A 21,542-nucleotide genomic window follows, 5' to 3' on the forward strand; every position below is an offset into this window, starting at 1 on the left:
TAAACAGTCATGGCTTCCCCCAAAGAATCCTGGGAGCTGTAGTTTGCCAACGGTGCTGAGTGTTGTCAGAATACTTTTAAGCCCCTCCCAGAACTACAATTTCCAGAGTTCCCCAGGAAGAGGACTTGACTATTAAACTATTTTAGATCCTGCCAGAAACATTTCTGTCCACTTGTGATCCATGAACCTATCAGTGACCTGGACACAGAGCTGAAGTGGTACCAGATGGGGAACCAGGTGAGGGTCAGGGCTGATTTCTGACTGCTGGGAGGCCATTGCAATGGGAGGCCATTGCACCCGAGACTGTTGGCTGAAGCCCCCATAGGAAGCTTCCAGACCACCAGGATCTATAGGGTCAGGGACAAGACCTTCACAGGAACCTTCCCCTGAACCCTAGGAAACAGATGCCCCCCACTGCACATCAGTGGGAGGGAGGCTACAGAATGGAGGAGTGCCTGTATTCAGGTCTGAGGGTTGACCCTTTAAGACTCTGAAGATCTCCATAAGGGGATGGAGCCTGGACTAGGCAGCCTGGAGACAGAGGCTTAAAAGGCTTCGGCCTGCTCCCAATCTTTGTTGGAGCAAGTTGTTTACTTGGATATATCTGTGTTCTGGTAACCTTTGACCAGCCTTGCCTCTTTCTCCATGGGATCTAGCATCAGACCTGAACACAACAGCCTGTGCATTAAGCAGGAAGCATGGGGAGCTCAGTGCTAGCGATGATGCTGGCATCATTCCATGGATAGAGGCCAGTGCAGACTAGCAGGACTGGGTGGAGGGAGGAAGTTCTCCTCCCAATCCACACATACCCAGCCTGGCACAAAGGGAGCTTGGGCTACAGTTCCTAACAAGCGTGTTCAACTCAGTGCACCATCAAACATCTGAGACTCTGGTAGCCATGAAGAAACTTGTCTAGCTTGATCAAAATCCATATTAATCAATGACTTTAATTAGGATCTTTGGTCTTCATGCCCCTTTCTTCCTTCTCTTTCTCGTTACTAATTGCTAATAGGATGTTTGCAGGAGTATTTTGACCTTATAATTTGTGAGTTGGATTGTTTTGTTTGTAAGCTTAGTTGAGAATTCTATTTATATTTCTTTCTTTCTTGATTTAATTGAGGTCCTTAGGACCAGACATTTGCTTTATTTGCCACAATTCTTTGTAATTATAGTTTAATTGTAAGAGATAATTTTATACCTTATTTTCATTGTCATTGCCATTTTTTTTACAACGTCTTAGGAAAGCACTAAAAACTTCTAATTAGTCTGATTTGTGACTGGAGGAATTTGAGGTGAAACAGACACACTGTACGGTGGGGTATATGCACTCTGAATCTAAAATGGGAAGCATTCAAGGAGCCCATCGTTTTCCCTGTAACCATTTCCAGTAGGGATGAGTCAAATTGGGCTTATTCAGAGGGATCTGGATCTTGGCTAAATAGGGCTGTAACTCTATGATAAGACCCTTCCCCTAATTGCTTTGGGCATGGATCTGGGTCAAGATGGGGATTGCCATCCTGGGTGGCACAGGGCAGATAGTCCTGTTCCAGGGGTCACAGAAAGGGGACATACAGTGGATTGGGAGGACAGGCTGTATACCAGGATTTCCCAAACTTGGGTCTCTAGCTATTGTTGGACTACGACTCCTATCATCCCTAGCTAGCAGGACCAGCTGTCAGGGATGATGGGAATTGTAGTCTAAAACAGCTGGATACCTATGTATGGAAAACCCTGCTGTACACAGTCCTAGTTTCCATTTGCTGGTCAGAAGGACCTCAAAGGCAAGTCACAGACGATTGGCTCTTCTAGATGGGATTAACAGTGGCCTAATTTATAAAGCTTTTATAAGGATTACTGAACTCCTAGGGAGACATACGCGAGTAGATGGGTGCGTGTATACATCACTTCAGAAGGTCCTTGGTTGAATCTCTGGCATCTTCTGCTAAAAAAAGGAATGGGGGTACATGTGGTTTTCTGGATGATGCTGAACTACAACTCCCGACAACTCCAGCCAACATGGCCTTACTTAAAAGGATGGTGGAAATTGTAGTTCAGCAACTCTGGAGAGCCACACGTGGGATATTTACTTCCGTCAAACCCAACAATTTCTGTTTGGCAAATTAGGCACACAAAGGGGCTGAGGCTCAAAGAGCTTTCCTGTAAACTTGCTAGAAGGAATTCTGTGATATCACTTCCCTATTTGTCTCCTGACAGGAAATGATGTATGCTCCTCGCTGCCTGGGTGCATCCTCTTTTCCTTCATGCCTGCAACATGAGAACACCTGTAATTCTGGGTTCAAGATCAGACTCCATTTTAAAGCTAGACTTAGTATGTCTTTGTAACTCAATTAGCATTTTAAGCCTGCCTGCACCAAGCTGCTGTATCTGTTACTCTTCAAGACCTATACTGAGTAAATGTTATTTTTTACTTTTAAAGGGGGAGTAAAGGGGGTAATACGGGACATGGGTGGTGCTGTGGTCTAAACCACTGAGCTTAGGGCTTGCCGATCAGAAGGTCGGTGGTTCAAATACCTGTGACGGGGTGAGCTCGCGTTGCTCGGTCCCTGCTCCTGCCAACCTAGCAGTTAAAAGCACGTCAAAGTGCAAGTAGATAAATAGGTACCACTCCAGCGGGAAGGTAAACAGCATTTCCGTGCGCTGCTCTGGTTGGCCAGAAACGGCTTAGTCATGCTGGCCACATGACCTGGAAGCTGTACACCAGCTTCCTTGGCCATTAAAGTGAGATGAGCGCCGCAACCCCAGAGTCGTCCGTGACTGGACCTAACAGTCAGGGGTCCCTTTACCTTTAAAGGGAGTAATACCAGGAAAATCCAGTCTGCCTTAAAGCATCCTGAACTATTAATACTAAAATACTAATACTTATCTAAGCTTCCCCTTTAAGCTGCAAAAGGATGGTACTCTGGTGAACTCATAAATGTGAGGAAGGAAGGATATTATCTAATGAATATATTCTCTCCTAGCATCTAATCAAATCCCAACAACTAATTTCCCACTCCAGGCTAAAAGGATCATGTAGCAAGTGAAAGGAAAGGCTCTACGTGAGCACTGCCAGTCAGAGTAGACAGTACTGAGCTAGTTGGGCCAATAGTCATTATTTACTTACCTCCAAGCAAAGGTAGCCTTCATCCCCAAGTAATCCTTCAGAAGTAAAGAAGGATGCATTCTCAAGAGTACTGTATGAAAGTCAATACCCCCTAACACAGTCCAAACCAAATGAGGATCTTTCTGAAGGTTGACACGCCTAATTTCGCAGTGGTTTTTTTTTTTGCAAAGTGCCCCCAAGTAAGTAAGATCTTATATGAACTGGATTTCTGTTTGGTTTTGAACCTCTTGGTGGACGGAGGAATCTCATCTTTGCAAAAAGGGACTGGTAGATCAAGGGGAAAGAGATCATTTATACACCATGGACAGCAACATTCCTAAAGGGCAAGTGCTGTCCCTTTCAAATAGTGATCTTCCAGACAGAGTGTGCCCAAACTGCTGATTTCCGGTTATCCAGTGTTCATAACCAGCCAGTCCTATGATCTAAACAGGTTCCCAGTTCAACTTCCTGCAATTCCCAGCTTGAGAAGTAGCACTGGGGAGAATTAAGAACGGTTACACACTTTGAAGGGCACTGAAGCTGAAATTGAAAGCTGTTCCTACCACCCTGCTTTTGCGCATCTGATGGGGCATTCTGGCAACAAGATGCAGGACTAGATGGGCCTTTGGTCTGATCCAGCAAGGGGTGCCATTCTTAAGAAACCAGAGGCTGATACCAGCCTGCCTGAGGTCACTTGGTGATTGTTACAACCAAGAGATCCAAACCTCTTCTCTTCGATCCATGTCCACTACACCTAGGCATATTGGCTCATAATTATGTGTCACAAAGAGCTCTTTGTAGATACTACCACACTGGCATCTAGGAGGCGCTGGCTTCAATGGTAGGCAAGGAAAAGGAAAGGTGGTCCAAATCAGGATAATAAAGGGCAAAAATAAGAGAACAGGATACCAATCTGGGTTGTCGCTTGCTTATAGGTATGAAATCTCCTCTTCATGGTGCCCCAGGAGAAAATATCCAAGGTCGCTGCTGCAAAATTATACTGGATTGACTGATTGATAGCGGTTCAATTATTGTGGCTTCCTCAAAAGAATCCTGGGAGTTGTAGTTCAGCGAGGGTGCTGAAAAGTCTATGTTATGGCATGGAGGAGAGGGAACCGGTGACCCTCCCAGTGATGTTTGCTTCCCAACTCCCATCATCCTGGCTGGCATGGCCAAGGAGCTGTAGTTCAGCAACACTGCGGAAGGTCTGTAACTTAGTGGCATGACATGTGCTGTGCATGCAGAAGATCTTGAGTTCAGTTCCTGGCATCTCCAGATAGGACTTGGAGAGAAGCCTGGCTGAAATCCTGGAGAGCTGCTGGCTGCCAATGTAGGCAATACAGAGCTAGATGGACATAGGCAGATTCCTCTGTTCCTATCTGGATGATCATAGATTCTTGCCATTAGAGAATCTTCTCCTGTTCAGAGGTCTGTAGTCCCTAGACACTCTGGGGAGAGGAAACAACTGGGAAATGAATTTGAGACACACTCTTGTCTTTCGGCTTGCTGGGAAAAGGGGGTCAGTACAAAGAAAGCAGCAGTTGGACCAGTTTCTCCTGCTCTTGCTTTCCTGTCTTCTAAGGTCATCCTGAGCATCTGCTGGGACCTAATTGGGAGTCGGGTACAAGCTTTGCTGCCTCCAGCCGCCCCCAGCTGCTTGCAGATTAACCCCGTCTGGTCCCCATCTCCCTAATTTGGCAATGCAGCTCCCGAGAGTGACAGATACCAGCTTTTCCTCCCCTTTCCACCCACACCCTCTTTCCGAGTCTCTCGGGTAAGGCTGATCTGTTTGCGAAAGTCAGTCTCATTGCAACACGTGGGCACCTTCTCCCAACACACTTGGGGGGAAAATGGGGGGGGGGAAACAGGCACCACATCAAAAGCTGCCTTCGAGCTACTCCGAGAGATAATGGGGAGGAGGGGAGGAAGGGGTAAAAATATGGAGTTCTGCTGTCAGCACTGTTTCCTTTTGATGCATGTGTGAGCTGAACAGCTTAGAAAAGCAAGGGGGGGGGTGAGCAGACTCCAGTGGGGACCGTGAGGACTTGGATTCTTCTGAGATCTTGTGCCTACCCCCTTTAGTGATGCTTTGAGCAGTAGTGGAGACCTTCCACCCCACAGGCCTTATTAGGCCCACCACTTCTCTTCATCTGGCATGTGAGGTTGTTTTTGCCAAGCTGTATCCACCTGCCTTACCCCTGATGTCAGATATGGATGGTAGCAGTTGGTGCCCATTGGGGACTGATAGGACAGAAGACTGGGAGGCTGACACTAGGTGAAGCCAGAGTCAATGATCTCCCCATCCTCTTACTTATAATCAGATAGAGGGGGGTTGGATGAGGTTAAGCCAAGGTTGTGGGGCTCATTTGCCCCAGTGGACCAGACTCCACTGGGAGTGGGGCAGGGAAAGATAGGGATTAGATGAAATGGTCTTTGCAGGTACCACAAAACACCACTGTTGTTTGAAATGTTATTTGAAATTCACAAAACCTTCTCCAGAGCATCAAGCCATGTTCTTCTGTAGAACGGTTTAGGAACAGGGTCCCATCCTGAAGTGGAACTTCTCGGATCACCATGCCTGCTCATTTCATTTCTTCTATAGGGTCCTCCTATTGTTTCCCTCCATTGCAATAGTTTCTGCATCTGTTCCATGTGCACAGGTAAGCACACCTTACCAGAAGCCCAATGGAGAAAAGCGGGGATCCTTCAATGTGCACACAGCTGCAGGTTGTGCTGGGCCAGCCCTTGTACCTTTGCAACCAAGAGACGAGACCTTCTATGCTTTGGAGGGAAATTGAAAATTCCCCTTAGCAGGAACCCATTACTAGGGATCTGGGGATTTAGGCTGCTGTCTCAGAGGTGTTTGCAATGAGCTCTGGTGGGAACCGCAGCAACTTTATCAATTCATTATAGAGGAATTGAAAACCTCTGCATATAGATTTACACTCCATTATCATGCTAACTCAGACATAAGCCCTACTTTTTCTGAGGCAGGGAACATCCCAGCTACAGCCTGGGGATTGAATTAGAACAGATCAGGGAGGAATGACATTGGGAAACATGGCAAACTATGTGTGTGCGTTCAGGCTCCAGCATTCTAGCCCAGCATTCTAGCTCTAGCCAGAGCTGTGTGCAATCTATGTCTGTTAAAAATTAAATTAAAAGATCTTCTGAAATACTGGCAACAAGATAAACCAGATTCTGCAACAAGACTAGCAGTTTGCATCCCTCCTATTTTGCACAATGTATTCTGCAATATTTTATTGTTTTGCTAGGTTTATTCTCCTGCAATCACAGGGCTGTGTTAGTAGATAGAAAGGGCACTGAAGTCGTAATCCACAGTAACCTAGCCAGTGTGGTGTAGTGGTTAGAGTGTCAGACTAGGACCTGGGAGACCAGGGTTCAAATCCCCAATCAGCCATGAAGTCCACTCACTTCCGGGTTTTGATCATTCATGAGCCAATTTGTTTGGGAGCCAAGGCGTTCGAGATCCAAGGTATGACTGTAATCACAAATAAAATAGGCAGAAGATGCAAAACAATTTTAAAACATCGCTATGCACTTCCTCCTTCTCAAAAAGTCTGGGCAAAGAAGTGTATCTTTATCTGTCATCTGAATGAAAATAACAGAGAGGCACTTTGAAATGTGGGCAAGGGTTTGTCTCCAGTTCCAGTCCTACTCAGAGTAGACCCATTAAAATTAAAGTTAATCACAATGGACTTTGATGAGCCTACTATGAGGATGAATAGCATTGGATCCAGCCCAAGGTATCTCCCCCCTCCCCCATTTAGGAGAATGCACTGAAAAGCACTGAAGTGTATGCAAAATGCATAAATTTAAATGTGGGCTTTTTGTGTGTTCCTTCAAATCACCTGCACGAAACAAGATTTAACAGACCTATAACTGAGCACCTGCAAAACTGAGATGGTGCAGAATTAAACTGTTCAGCCCGTCCCTCGTTTCCGCTATGGCAGTGCTCAGCTTATGCTGTTTGTTTGTGGATGTAAATTATGGGGAACTGATTCAGATTATCCTTCCCAGACAACAGGAAAGTATCATTGTCCCATTGGTGCTTCATGCTGTTTGCAGGCTGATATGGATGGGGCACCAAGACTGTATCTTGGCAAGTGGCAAGACCAAAAATTGTTGCCTCCAGTCAGCATAATACATCTTCCCAGGATGCAAGAGGGAAATGTATGTGAAGGCTGAGTACATTTCCTTCCTTTGACTTCTTTCAGAGCGCTGCAGCAGAGGAGCCATAGATCAACGGTGAAGTACCTGTGAAGCAAGTGTAACATCCCAGCTTCAATCCCAGGCATCTTCCATCAAGAGGACCTTTCAAAACAGATGGGGGACCCTTTTTGGCTCCACAGGCCAGATCCTTATCGGGATCAACCTTGTGGGCCAAATTTGACTAGTGGGCGAGGTCACAAGATGTCATTATTACATTGCATGATTAACAAGTGGGCGGGGTTGCCCATCTGTCAAATGCATGGCTTTGCAGGTCTCCGCCTTGCTCCTCCTTTAAGCTCCTGGTCTTAAAAGTTCAAAAGGGGAGTGCAGGGAAACATGCAAGAGCTCTATGACAGTCCGTGTGCTCCAGTTTCAGTCTGAAAAGGGAGCACGGGAACTGTCTTAAAGCCTTTTGCAAAAGTGCTATTTGAAGCAGCCAAGGAGGGGGTGGAGGCTGTATCAAATAGCCCCTTTGAGAAGCACTTTAAAGTTTAAAATGAGTTGTTGTCATATGACTAAAATTTCTGGGGTTGTTTTTTTCCCTTGAGAGAATTTGAGAGACTTTCTCTAACCTGCAGAAGAAGGCCACCTTGCAGAATATTCTCCAAAAATCTGTTGCCACACACAGACACAATGTCCTGGAATGACACAATCAGGATGCAGACATGTGAGCAGAAGTTTCAGAGTGTGGAAGTCAGCATGCCAAATGCTATTTTGATATAGGGTAGTAGCCCACCCCCCATGGCTTCTATGCCTTCAACAGACAGATATTCAGGAAATGCAAATTTTCCCATTGATGGGAAATGCAGTGATCAGGAAGCTACAACCACTGGATTTTTGCCTGCATTGCCATTAGAGCCCAGGTATTTCAGAAGCCCAATTTCAAAATGTACATTCTTTTGCAATTCAGAAATCTCATTTTCACATGAAGGTGTGACACATTAACACATTTGGGTTGTCACATGACATCTTGCTGACAAAATATTAAAGTTTTGGAATCTCGAGCTACAGTAGATGCTGGCAAAGTTGTCAAATCAAGTTTGCAAATGAAGGAGGCGTTTATGTGCCACCCAAAATAGACAAGAGGTGGGAAAGGGAAGTTAATGGTGGAGAGGGAACAGTCTCCACCCCCTCTTCCAGAATAGTAGAATTTGGAGTCACCCGTGGGGACTGAGAAAAGGAAGTACCTTCCAAGGCTGCAAGCCCAGGCACACTTACTTGGGGGTAAGTTCCAATGAACTCAGTGAAGCATACTTACAGAATAAGCATGCTTATATTTCTGCTTCAGAAAACACTTTCTATTTGCTTACATAGCATCAGAATAAAGGAAGTTGCCAGTGCTTAAGGAACTACCTATTTGCCCTGAGTGCTCACTGGAAGGACAGATCGTGAAGCTGAGGCTCCAATACTTTGGCCACCTCATGAGAAGAGAAGACTCCCTGGAAAAGACCCTGATGTTGGGAAAGATGGAGGGCACAAGGAGAAGGGGACAACAGAGGATGAAATGGTTGGACAGTGTTCTCGAAGCTACAAACATGAGTCTGACCAAACTGCGGGAGGCAGTGGAAGACAGGAGTGCCTGGCGTGCTCTGGTCCATGGGGTCACAAAGAGTTGGACACGACTAAATGACTAAGCAACAACAATTTGTTTTTTGGGCACAATTCAAAGTGTTGCTATTGACCTTTCAAGATCTAAGAAATCTTGAGTCCAGGATACTTGAAGGACCACTATTTCCCCCAAGAGCCTGCCCAACCAGGCTTTGCTCAGGCCCTGCCCTAAGTGGCAACATAAAGCATGGCCTCCTTATTTGCAGTGTCTTAGAATCATAGAGTTGTGGAGCTGGAAGGGATCATGAGGATCATATAGACCAACCCACTACAATGCAAGAATATTTCACCCAACGTGGGGCTCGAACTCACAACCCTGAGATTAAGAATCTCATGCTCTACCAACTGAGCTATTCTCGAGACTATTAAAAAGTCTTTGGATCGCCCTGCATTTGACCATCTGCCAGACTACCAGTCTCATACTACAATAAGGTAGCAGGTAAAGACTTTGGGTGGGATCCAGAGTCCTGCTAGTTGAACTTAGGTCCCACTGAAATCAATGAGACAAGTTAGTTATGATAATAATAATAATAATAATAATAAATTTTATTTATATCCCGCCCTCCCCAGCCGAAGCCGGGCTCAGGGCGGCTAACAACAATAAAAATAGTTCAACATTCTAAAACATTCATTATAACATTAATTAAATCAAATTAAAATCAAATTAATGGCAACCATCAAGCAAATTTTTGTGCAGATTGCCAGAGGAGGGGGTCAGGCTGCGCCCTGACAAAAGGCCTGGTGGAACAGCTCTGTCTTGCAGGCCCTGCGGAAGGATGCCAGGTCCTGCAGGGCTCTAGTCTCTTGTGACAGAGCGTTCCACCAGATTGGAGCCGCGGCCGAGAAGGCCCTGGCTCTAGTTGAGGCCAGCCTAACCTCTCTGAGGCCTGGGATCTTTAGGGTGTTTTTATTTGCAGACCGTAAATTTCTCTGTGGGACATACCAGGAGAGGCGGTCCCGTAGGTACGAGGGTCCTAGGCCGTATAGGGCTTTAAAGGTTAAAACCAGCACCTTAAACCTGATCCTGTACTCCACCGGGAGCCAGTGCAGCTGGTACAGCACCGGATGGATATGATCTCGCAGCGAAGACCCCGTAAGGAGTCTCGCTGCGGCATTCTGCACCCGCTGGAGTTTCTGGGTCAGTCTCAAGGGCAGCCCCACGTAGAGCGAGTTACAATAATCCAGTCTGGAGGTGACCGTCGCATGGATCACAGTGGCTAGGTCAGGGCGAGAGAGATAAGGAGCCAACTGCTTAGCCTGGCGGAGATGAAAAAATGCCGCCTTTGTTATAGCTGTAATCTGCGCCTCCATAGAGAGGGAGGTATCGAAGATTACACCCAAACTCTTCACGGATGATGCTGGCACTAATTGCACCCCCGCAAGAGACGGGAGTTGCCCCCTCAATCCCATATCGCTCCGTCCCAGCCAGAGGACCTCTGTCTTCGAAGGATTTAACTTCAACCGGCTCCCACGTAACCATCCAGCCACAGCTTCCAGACATCTGGTCAGTGTATCTGGGGCCGAGTCAGGATGGCCGTCCATCAACAGATAGAGTTGGGTGTCATCGGCATACTGATGGCAACCCAGCCCAAAACTCCGGACAAGCTGGGCGAGGGGGCGCATAAAGATGTTAAAAAGCATCGGGGAGAGAATTGCACCCTGAGGCACTCCACACACCAAGGAGTGGCGCGATGACAATTCCCCCCCAAGCGCCACCCTCTGTCCCCGACCGGAGAGAAACGAGCGCAGCCATTGAAGGACTGTGCCCTGGATCCCCACGTCGGCAAGGCGGCGGTCCAGGAGTTCGTGATCGACCATGTCAAAGGCTGCTGACAGGTCTAGAAGAATCAGCAGCCCCGACCCGCCTCGATCCAGCTGCCTGCGGAGATCATCTGTTAGGGCGACCAGAGCCGTCTCGGTCCCATGACCAGCGCGGAAGCCGGACTGGAATGGGTCGAGAGCAGATGTTTCATCCAGAAACCTACCAAGCTGTTCAGCAACCGCTCTCTCAATCACCTTACCCAGGAATGGAAGATTCGAAACCGGGCGGTAATTGGATAGATCTAAAGGATCTAATGATGTTTTCTTTAAGAGCGGACGCACCACTGCCTCCTTCAGTTCCCCTGGGAATATCCCAGTGCCAAGGGACAAATTGATGATATCACCCAGGGGGGCCCGCACCTCGTCTGGACACGCTCTAATCAGCCAGGACGGGCACGGGTCAAGAGGACAAGTGGTGGGCTTTCCAGCTTGGAGGAGTCTGTCCACATCAGCTGGGGATATCCGGTCAAAGTGGTCCAATACTGGACCCGAGGACAGTCGAGGGGCCTCCAGTTCCTTCATTGTATCCAAATTGGCAGGGAGGTCATGGCGGAGCAACAGGACCTTCTCCGCAAAAGAGCTCGCAAATGCCTCGCAGCTGTGTGCCGAATTGTTATTTAAATTTGGCTGTCCTTCGAGGGACGTTAAAGACCTAATTATACTAAATAATTGCGCCGGGCGAGAGCTAGCGGATGCAATGGAGGCCGAGAAGTAGGACTTCTTAGCGGCCTTCACTGCCATCTCGTAGGTTTTCATAAAAACCCTATAAGATGTTCTTGAAGCTCCGTCACGGGCACCCCGCCATACTCGCTCTAGCCGTCTGAGGTCCCGCTTCATTTTCCGAAGCTCCTCGGTAAACCAGGGAGCCCGGTTTCTGCGGGGTCGCAGAGGGCGCCTAGGTGCGATCTCATCGATGGCTGCCAGGAGCTGGATATTCCAGCCCTCAACAAGCTCAGTCAATGAGTCGCCAGGGGGAGCAAGGTCCCGCAAGGCCTGACGGAATCTATCAGGGTCCATCAGCCTCCGCGGGCGAGCCCAAATTGGCTCGCCACCTAAGCAGGGTGGGGGTGGAAAATCAATCCTGGCTTTCAGTGCATAGTGATCAGACCATGGCACCTTCATCGAGGGAGACATGATCACATCTATACCGGCGCCAAAGATCAAGTCCAGCGTGTGGCCTGCTTGATGTGTGGGGCCCGAAACAAACTGGGAGAGCCCTAGTGTCGCCATGGAAGACACCAGGTCCAGAGCCTGTGAGGAGGGAGTGGCATCAGCATGGATGTTAAAGTCCCCCAGTACCAATAGGTTGGGGAACTCCAAGGCCCAGCCGGCCACCGCCTCCAGCAGGCCTGACAGGGTGGCTGCTGGTGCGCTAGGTGGCCGGTACACCAGCCAGACAGCCAAGCTCTCCTCGGAGCCCCACACTAGGCCAACACATTCAATGCCGGGGATCGATGGCGATGGTAGAGCCCTGAAAGAACAGTCTTCTCGGATTAATAATGCCACCCCTCCCCCCCGGCCCACAGTCCGCGACTGGTGGAGGACGGAGAAACCCGGGGGCGCCATCTCTCGTAAGGTAACAGTTTCCCCTTCGCGCACCCAGGTCTCCGTCACACAAGCCAGGTCAACCCCCTGCGAGGTGAAGAAGTCTTGCAGGGTGGCGGTTTTTTTGCCTATAGACCTGGCATTGCACAACACCAGTGACGGAGGTGAGTAATCCTTGCTCACCCTACCTTCGTCCCTCGGGATGGGGCGCAGATTGGAAGGGGTACGAGCATATCCATATCTCGATCCCCTTCGCCTATGACATCTGCCCCCACCGCCATACCTCCCTCGCCCCACTACGGTAGCAATCCCAGGCCTCAAACCAACCTCCATTTACAGAATAGAAACGAGTCAAATCAAAAACAATTGTACCAACACAACAAATCCCCACCCCACTCAATAGCCAACCCCAAACCAAAATAAAACAGAACAAAATAGAAATACATCAATAAAAACCACCGTTCATGGTGGTACAACAAAGTAAAAAGTAAAACCCCCTATAAAACATTTTAAAATATATAAAAACATTTTAAACATTTGCCACGGCAACACCAGTGTCCTTAAAACAGTAGCGGTGGCGAGTGTGGGCCCCGCCCCCTAGGCCTGAGAGGAGTGTGCCTACAGGAGGGAGCGGCCTTCCTCAACCCCCACAGTGAAGCCGCAGCAGTGGTGTCCCGGTGCCTCATGAGGCCTCTTAAGACAGGAGAGTCCTCCTGGGCAGCAGAGCGCAGCAGTCCCTGTGAGTCCTTCAGGCCCCGCCCCGGGCCAGATGGTGAGTGGCAGGAAGGAGCAGGGCCCTCAGACACCCACACAGGAGAGTCCTCCTGGGCAGCAGACGCAGCAGTCCTTATGAGGCCTCAGGCCCCGCCCCGGGCCAGATGGTGAGTGGCAGGGAGGAGCAGGGCCCTCAAACACTCACACAGGAGAGTCCTCCTGGGCAGCAGAGCGCAGCAGTCCCTGTGAGTCCTTCAGGCCCCGCCCCGGGCCAGATGGTGAGTGGCAGGAAGGAGCAGGGCCCTCAGACACCCACACAGGAGAGTCCTCCTGGGCAGCAGACGCAGCAGTCCTTATGAGGCCTCAGGCCCCGCCCCGGGCCAGATGGTGAGTGGCAGGGAGGAGCAGGGCCCTCAAACACTCACACAGGAGAGTCCTCCTGGGCAGCAGACGCAGCAGTCCCTGTGAGTCCTTCAGGCCCCGCCCCGGGCCAGATGGTGAGTGGCAGGAAGGAGCAGGGCCCTCAGACACCCACACAGGAGAGTCCTCCTGGGCAGCAGACGCAGCAGTCCTTATGAGGCCTCAGGCCCCGCCCCGGGCCAGATGGTGAGTGGCAGGGAGGAGCAGGGCCCTCAAACACTCACACAGGAGAGTCCTCCTGGGCAGCAGACGCAGCAGTCCCTGTGAGTCCTTCAGGCCCCGCCCCGGGCCAGATGGTGAGTGGCAGGAAGGAGCAGGGCCCTCAGACACCCACACAGGAGAGTCCTCCTGGGCAGCAGACGCAGCAGTCCCTGTGAGTCCTTCAGGCCCCGCCCCGGGCCAGATGGTGAGTGGCAGGAAGGAGCAGGGCCCTCAGACACCCACACAGGAGAGTCCTCCTGGGCAGCAGACGCAGCAGTCCTTATGAGGCCTCAGGCCCCGCCCCGGGCCAGATGGTGAGTGGCAGGGAGGAGCAGGGCCCTCAAACACTCAACAGGAGAGTCCTCCTGGGCAGCAGACGCAGCAGTCCCTGTGAGTCCTTCAGGCCCCGCCCCGGGCCAGATGGTGAGTGGCAGGAAGGAGCAGGGCCCTCAGACACCCACACAGGAGAGTCCTCCTGGGCAGCAGACGCAGCAGTCCTTATGAGGCCTCAGGCCCCGCCCCGGGCCAGATGGTGAGTGGCAGGGAGGAGCAGGGCCCTCAAACACTCACACAGGAGAGTCCTCCTGGGCAGCAGACGCAGCAGTCCCTGTGAGTCCTTCAGGCCCCGCCCCGGGCCAGATGGTGAGTGGCAGGAAGGAGCAGGGCCCTCAGACACCCACACAGGAGAGTCCTCCTGGGCAGCAGACGCAGCAGTCCCTGTGAGTCCTTCAGGCCCCGCCCCGGGCCAGATGGTGAGTGGCAGGGAGGAGCAGGGCCCTCAGACACCCACACAGGAGAGTCCTCCTGGGCAGCAGACGCAGCAGTCCCTGTGAGTCCTTCAGGCCCCGCCCCGGGCCAGATGGTGAGTGGCAGGAAGGAGCAGGGCCCTCAGACACCCACACAGGAGAGTCCTCCTGGGCAGCAGACGCAGCAGTCCTTATGAGGCCTCAGGCCCCGCCCCGGGCCAGATGGTGAGTGGCAGGGAGGAGCAGGGCCCTCAAACACTCACACAGGAGAGTCCTCCTGGGCAGCAGACGCAGCAGTCCCTGTGAGTCCTTCAGGCCCCGCCCCGGGCCAGATGGTGAGTGGCAGGAAGGAGCAGGGCCCTCAGACACCCACACAGGAGAGTCCTAAGGACTAAGTCCTGTTGAATTCAATGGGGCTATTCCCCGATAAGTGGCGCTAAGACTGGAGCCTTCACTAGGATCCACTGATCAACAACAACAACAACAAACCTGTAATCCCATTCCAGAGCAGGTCTTCTCAGTCAAAAATGTACCTGACCCACAGGACCTCAACTTTGACCGGGCTTCAGTTTAACTGTCCAGTTACCATTTTCTCCAAAAGAGTTGCACGGATTTGGCAAACGATTTTCTCTAGTTTTTAATTTTAATGGCATTTAATTTTGTTGCTGTTTTAGAAGCTGGCTGCCACTGGTGTCTTTGATAGCCTTTTATTGTTTCATATATATATATATATATATATATATATATATATATATATATGCAGGTTTTGGTGTCTTCGGGTGTCTTCCCGTGTAAGAGTCGGGGTGTCTGTGCGACGTTTCGACGAGGTCTCACTCAGGCTGGTGCTTTCGGCTTCTTGTTACTGGAAGAAGCCGAAAGCACCAGCCTGAAGATGACGAGTGAGACCTCGTCGAAACGTCGCACAGACACCCCGACTCTTACACGGGAAGACACCCGAAGACACCAAAACCTGCATTCCTGTACCCGTGAAAATCTACGAAAGCAAATATATATATATATATATATATATATATATATATATATATATGAATTTCAGTTGGTATGAGATTTCTCCAGCAACCTGTAGCCTTCCCAACTTCTTGATCTGATCTCGGTGGAAGAATTTATCTCACGATGTCAAAGCTGTTGGGCTTTGATGAAGTGCTGGCACCCAGGAAGGCTGCAGAGTGCAGACCACAAGTGAGGCAATTTGCAGAAAAAAAGCAAGAACCCTCACAAACACCCCCTCTACCACCTCAAGAAGTAAGGTAAAGTAAGCAACTCAAAAACTCTGCACTTCAGCCATGAGAAATCTGCCCAAACTTTGTCTTCCTTTTGATAATTTTCAAATGCAATTTCTTCATTAATTACCATTCATTAATGGTAAAACAACAACAACAACAACCAGGAGTAATGTTCAGCACAGCACTAATTTTAAACAGTATGTGTGAAATAAATTGAAGAAGCAAATATATCAGATGTATATCAGTTTGGAGCCTTGAGGTGCTGGATAGTGATCCTGCCCCACTGCCTTCAGTCTAGAGCAGCACAACTCTATGTCATAAGAAAGAAACTGTTTCAAACGATGAAAGGAAACTTTGAATCCAAAGCATCCATCAATAGTGGAGGAGGCTGCCCACTCGTGTCTCAGCATGACTCACTGCTCTGCCCTTCTCAACGCCTTCGGATCATCCTTGGCTGAGTCTGCAGGTCATTCTGTCACATCTCAGTGGTGGGTGTGATCAGATCGCTCCTGAAATAGGGATGCAGGAAAAGTGACAAATTGCAGAGGAGGCTGCCTATTGGGTCTCTGCAGGAGTCCCCTCTCCAAGCTTGCCTCCCAGGAAGCTGCCTTATATAGTCAGACCATTGATTCATCTAGCTCAGTGTTGACTGCACCAGACTTCGCCAGTCAGGTGCCATCCTGATGTTTGGGACTAACAATTGTTACCAGTGGTGGCTGGTGCTGATTCCGATTGGTAAGGCAGAAGGTAGGGAGCCCCAACAGTAGATGGAGCCAGAGACAATGACAGGCAGATCCAACACCTTCTGCATTCATCTCCATCCTCTGTCCTGCTGAGTTGTACAAGTGCAATACTGAGGTGGAGGAGGAGGGAGCTGGCAGGCAGTCCCACCCCCTGGACTGGTTGACATAAGAGCCTTCTGGATCAGGCCAATGATCCACCCAGCCCAGCATCCTGTTCTCACAGATGCTTGAGGGAAGTCAGCAAGCAGGATTTGAGTGCAAGAACACTCCCCTCTCCTTTAGCTTCTGGCAACTGATATTCAGAAGCCTTCTTGCTGCCAACTATGGCAGCAGAACACAGTCATTATGGCTAGTAGCCATGGCTAGAGCGGTCCTCCGTGAATTTGTCCAATCCTCTTTGAAAGCCACCCATGTTTGTGGCCTTCACCACCAGTGGCGTAGCGTGGGTTGTCAGCACCCGGGGCAAGGCAAGTAATTTGCGCCCCCTAACCCTAACCCCCAGATGTTGCGCCCAGTGCGGCTGGCCCCCCCTGCACCCCCCACGCTACACCACTGATCACCGCCTCCTGGTTCCATAGTTTAACTATGCGCTGGCTGGTGGCATGATGGACCAGCTTCCACTGCCTGTGGGTGGGCAAGAAGAGCTACATCAAAACATCTGGAGAGGACTAGGTATGCAAAGACTGGCCAACACAGACGAGCAGAGGGGTCTCTGAGGTTTCAGACCAGAGCCTACTGCTCCCTACCTGAAGATGCTGGAGACTCAGTCTAGCCCCTTCTGTATGCAAAGCACATAGAGCTTATGCCCCCTTTCTCCTTCTGATTAAGGGATCTTGTTCAGCATCATGACTCATGCCTAAATACCAGGAGGGGGCTTCTCTCCTAAGGGGGGCATTTTCTCTCTCTCTCTCTCTCTCTCTCTCTCTCTCTCTCTCTCTCTCTCTCTCTCTCTCTGCTTTCTAAAATAAAACCTCTTTTCCTCCGCTGATGCAAAGAGTGCTCCTGTTTCTCGGTCGGAGTGGGGTAGCAGTTAACTCAGCTCCAATAAGTTTGGGAAACACTGGGCTCGAAGAACGAAGCTTTTCCGGCGCAATGTTTCTCCCCCTCTCCAAGAAACCAGGGATTCTTTCCCCAGGATTGCGAAAAGAGAGGAGGAAAGGGAGAGATCGAGAAGCCGGAGAGGGAGATAGATGGATCCACCTGTAAAGTCCGCGCGGTCCTGCGGCTGGAAACCTCGAAACTCCGCCGGCTTCGTGGCTCTTGTGTCTGTGTGCAAAGGAGCAGAAACAAGAGGCGATTAAAAGAGATGGGGAAGGGGGGGGGAGGGAAGGAGAAGCCACAGAGGTGGGGGGAGAGGAAAGCGCCATAGTGGAGAAGCAAAGCAAATTAAGCAGGGCTCTGATCTGCTTGGGTTGCCGCCTGCCCCAAAATGCACCCTGCATCTTAATTCGCTTCAGCGTTGCTTACACACGCACACACATCTCCCGGTGCCATTTCGGCTCCCTGAAATCAGCCCCCACCACCATCATTCTTTTCCTCTTCTTTTATTTATCCCTGCAAAAACCCGCCACTACTCTTTTGGACGCCCCCTTTGCAATTTCCCAAACAGTCTCCCCCTTCCTCTCCCCTTTCCCCCTGGCAGGTCCCCTCCCCCTTTTAAGTCCTTCGCTCATTTCTCTCTGTCTTTTTCTTCAGACTCATTTATTTCTCTTCTTTTAAAGCTTGGGAATCCGACTTGAAGAAATAAAATAAAATACACCAACACCCCACTATTATTATTATTTTTTTTTTAAAAAAATACTATTATTCCTTTTGGATGCAGGAAAAGATTAACATTGCCCTTCTCTTGTTTGCAGATTCTGACTTGTTTGCTCGTGGAGTGTATCTCTCTTCGCCGCAAATTCTGCCTTTTCAGAAAACCAGATTGCCGGAATAGAGACGTGATTGGCGCGTTGTGTGTGTGTGTGTGTGTGTGTGTGTGTGAGAGAGAGAGAGAGAGAGAGAGAGAGAGGGGGGGGGAGCCACAACAAGAGTGGACCCCCTCCCCCGTCCGGTTGCAATCCCACCCGGAACTTTTCTCACGTGCAGATCTCGCCAGGAACGTTTCCTCGGGTGTACGCCAGCCCAGTCCACCCGCGAGTGGCACAGGTCCGCCGCGCAGTCACGAGCGCAGGCTGCGCGCCCACGTGGTTCTCAAGCCCTTTTCCCGCGCGTGTTTCCTCCGAAGTAAAAGACACCCCCCCTCCTCGATTTTCAGAGTTCAGCAGAGCCTCCTTCTCAGGAAAAGGCGCCCGCAGGATCGTCGCCCCTTCCCTCGATCTCATCGCGGGCAGAGTTCCCGAGGATCGACGTGCCTTAGAGGATCGCTAGTTCCCCCCACTCGCCAATCCACCCCCTCGCCTAAGAGGTAGTAGGCGATATTGCGAAGCGGGCGAGGAAATCCTCCTTTCAACAACCAACAAACAATCGCCCACCGCGCAGGCTGAGGGGGTTCCCTCTTGCACCTCGGCATTGCACGGCGGAGAGGGGGGGGGGAGGAGAAAATTAATCTCTCGCGCTATATCGCTTGCGCGCATATTACATCTTTCTGCAGCACTGCTGGGCGTGGGAAGGGTAGCTGGCCGGGTTGGAGGGGACACACACACACACACACACACACACACACACGACAGGAGGCGGCGGCGAAGGAGGAGGAGGCAGGGAGCCCCCCCTCTTCTCGTGCCCCTCCATCTCCTCCTCTCCCTCTGCGTGGCGTTTTTTCTTGCAGGTGTTTCAATTTTAATTCTGCCCGGTAGGTGGGACTTGGTGACTTTAAGCACCATCATATTTCGCCCCCACCCTCCTCTCTCTCTCTCTCTCTCTCTCTCTCTCTCTCTCTCTCTCTCTCTTCCTTTCCTCCTCTCCCTCCTCCTCCTCCTCTCCTCGCTGCCGCTGCTGCTGCCTTCCCCCCTCTTCTGTTGCAATCTTCACAAGTCTCTGGGAGAGCAGCGAGCGAGCGAGCTACGGTGGATCAACAAGGCACCGAGAAACGCCAGCCGCACCGCGCACACACCAGCCAGCCAGCCAGCCAGCCGCGATGCAGCGCTCACCGCTACAGTAGAGGGAATAAGCCAGCCTCGCCGACCTGCCCATCATGAGTCCATCGACGGAAGGATTTTTTCTCTACATGCCTCCGATCGCTTGAGGGTGGTTTATTTTGTCTTTTTTTCCCTTCCTCCCCTGTCCTCACCCCCTTCTTCCTTAAAACCTCTCTCTCTCCCCCTCTCCTCTGTGTCCTCCCCTCTTTCCCCCTCCCTTTCCACAACCTCCCCCCTCTTATTTCTTTCTCTCTCCACCCCCCTCCTCTCTTTCTCTCTCTCTCTCTCTTTTGGATCACCATCAGGCTTAAATTTTTTAATTTTTTTTTATTTTGTATATATCAGTAATTCTTCTGAAATAAAGCCACAGCGAATCGAAGATGGATGTCTTGTTTTGTCCGACCAAATGTAGTTTTTGGAAGGTTTTCTGGCTCTGGAGCATTTGGGGAGACTTCTTGGTTTCCGTCTTGGGTTGCCCTGCCAACTGCCTTTGCAATAAGACCGAGATCAATTGCAAAAAGCCGGACGATGGAAACCTCTTCCCCCTTTTGGAAGGGCAAGATTCAGGCACGAGCAACGGGAATACCAGCATCAACATCACGGACATCTCTAGGAATATCACTTCGATGTAAGTCTTGTTTCTTCACCCCCCCAAAAAAATCCCTCCCCATTTCTCTCTCTCCAAAGCTGTGTATTAGTACATGCATGTGATATTTGCAAAGGGGGATAATGGGGGTGCCTTGTGTACCGAATAGATAGAATGCCCCTTCCCATTGCTCTCGTTCTCTGTGTATAAAGATCGGGGCATGTGCATTTCACTGAATGCAGATCTCCCTTTGCTTCTCTTTCAAAAAAATATGTGTGTGTGTCTGTGGGAGGGAGGCCCCTCCAAATCCCCCCCTCCTCCTCATCCCTCCTCCTCCTGCTGAAAAAAGCAACAGTTTGGATCAGACTTGCCATGTCTATGAAGTCAATAAGGGTTTGTTAGCACCCTCAGGAAGAGGGAACCTCTGGCTATGTGTGTGTCTGTGCATAGATGTGTCTAGAAGATCATGTACGATGAAACCTCCAGTCTCCGGCTTGCTTTAACTGTCCGAAGAGGAACACACACTCTCTCTCTTTGGGAGACTTGCCATGATAATAGGATGGGTTTTTTTCTTCCTCTTTCTCCACTCCAGTTCTCCTTTCTGTGTCCTCGTTTGTGCCTTTTCTCTCTCTCTGTCTCTCTCTTTTTAAAAAAGAAGCTTCACCAACCCTGCAGCTTTTCTCTCTTCAATGCACACATAGATTTTGGAAATAAGACAGGGAGGGCTGTCCCTTAAGTAGCTTATTCGAGATCACATTGTGACATATATTTTGTTGTTGTTGTTTGTTGCAAACAAGGACTCTAATGCCAGAGCAGCTTCCCTGTAGCTTTCCCCACTCTTGCAGTGGATGTTTTGATCTCACAGTCACTGGGGTGGGGGTTGTGGAACCAGGGAAATACACACACACACACACACACACACACTTAGTGGAGTGTCTCTTTAAAAAAATAAATAAAGCAAATGTGATTGTTTTCGTTTTTATATATATAAAAAAAATCCAAGTTCCTTTATGCTTGTTAGGAGATCCTGGTGGTTAAATCTCAGGCAAAAGCCCATGGACCTGAGAGAGGCAAGAGTGAGTAAGTAAGGGAGGGAGAGTAAGGGGGAGAGGGACAATCCTTACTACTCTTCTTACAAGCACCATATATCTAGATTTTAATTCTGTATGTATATTTTTATTTTTAAAAGAACCATATCTGCTGAGATCTCTGCATGGTGTCGGTTTCCAACAATGCAGATATATCTTTTCCTTTTTGGGGAGGGCTGGGCGTTTCATTAGCCTAATGCTAATTGAAATAGGGTTATTGTGCAGCCTCAGTAAGTTGCCTGTGGGAGTCAAATTAGGGTGTGGGGGTGAGGAAAGTGGATTTCTTTATGATTTTTCCTTTGGCAAGCAAATGCACGAAGGCCAGGACTGAGCAATGGGGGGGGGGAAGGGTTGATTATTGGTTAATTAAAAGCCCAGTTGTACCCAACACATCATAGAAGGACTAGGACATA

The 21,542-nt window shown here is 49.8% G+C and overlaps 1 protein-coding gene and 1 long non-coding RNA gene across 4 annotated transcripts in view; one reads left to right on the forward strand and one right to left on the reverse strand.

Annotated features, from left to right (window-relative positions):
• Nucleotides 1–17,331: 17,331 nt before the first annotated feature.
• Nucleotides 17,332–19,025, reverse strand: LOC309518585. The gene is made up of 2 exons (XR_014213525.1): nucleotides 18,461–19,025; nucleotides 17,332–17,644 (listed from the first exon to the last, which is right to left on the reverse strand). It is a non-coding gene; the product is annotated as an uncharacterized lncRNA (long non-coding RNA).
• Nucleotides 19,026–19,093: 68 nt separating this feature from the next.
• The window catches only part of NTRK3 (neurotrophic receptor tyrosine kinase 3), a 408,224-nt gene continuing 405,775 nt past the window's right edge, over nucleotides 19,094–21,542 (forward strand). The window contains exon 1 of one of the 3 annotated variants that reach the window (XM_082198419.1): nucleotides 19,094–20,083. In XM_082198419.1, coding sequence (XP_082054545.1) covers nucleotides 19,836–20,083 — 248 coding nt within the window. In that variant the 5' untranslated portion in view covers nucleotides 19,094–19,835. The remainder of the gene's footprint in view (nucleotides 20,084–21,542) is intronic. The other 2 variants (XM_082198420.1, XM_082198421.1) reach the window with 2 other exon arrangements.

This window comes from Podarcis vaucheri, assembly GCF_965113315.1.
Source record: "Podarcis vaucheri genome assembly, chromosome: 14".
NCBI lineage: Eukaryota > Metazoa > Chordata > Lepidosauria > Squamata > Lacertidae > Podarcis > Podarcis vaucheri.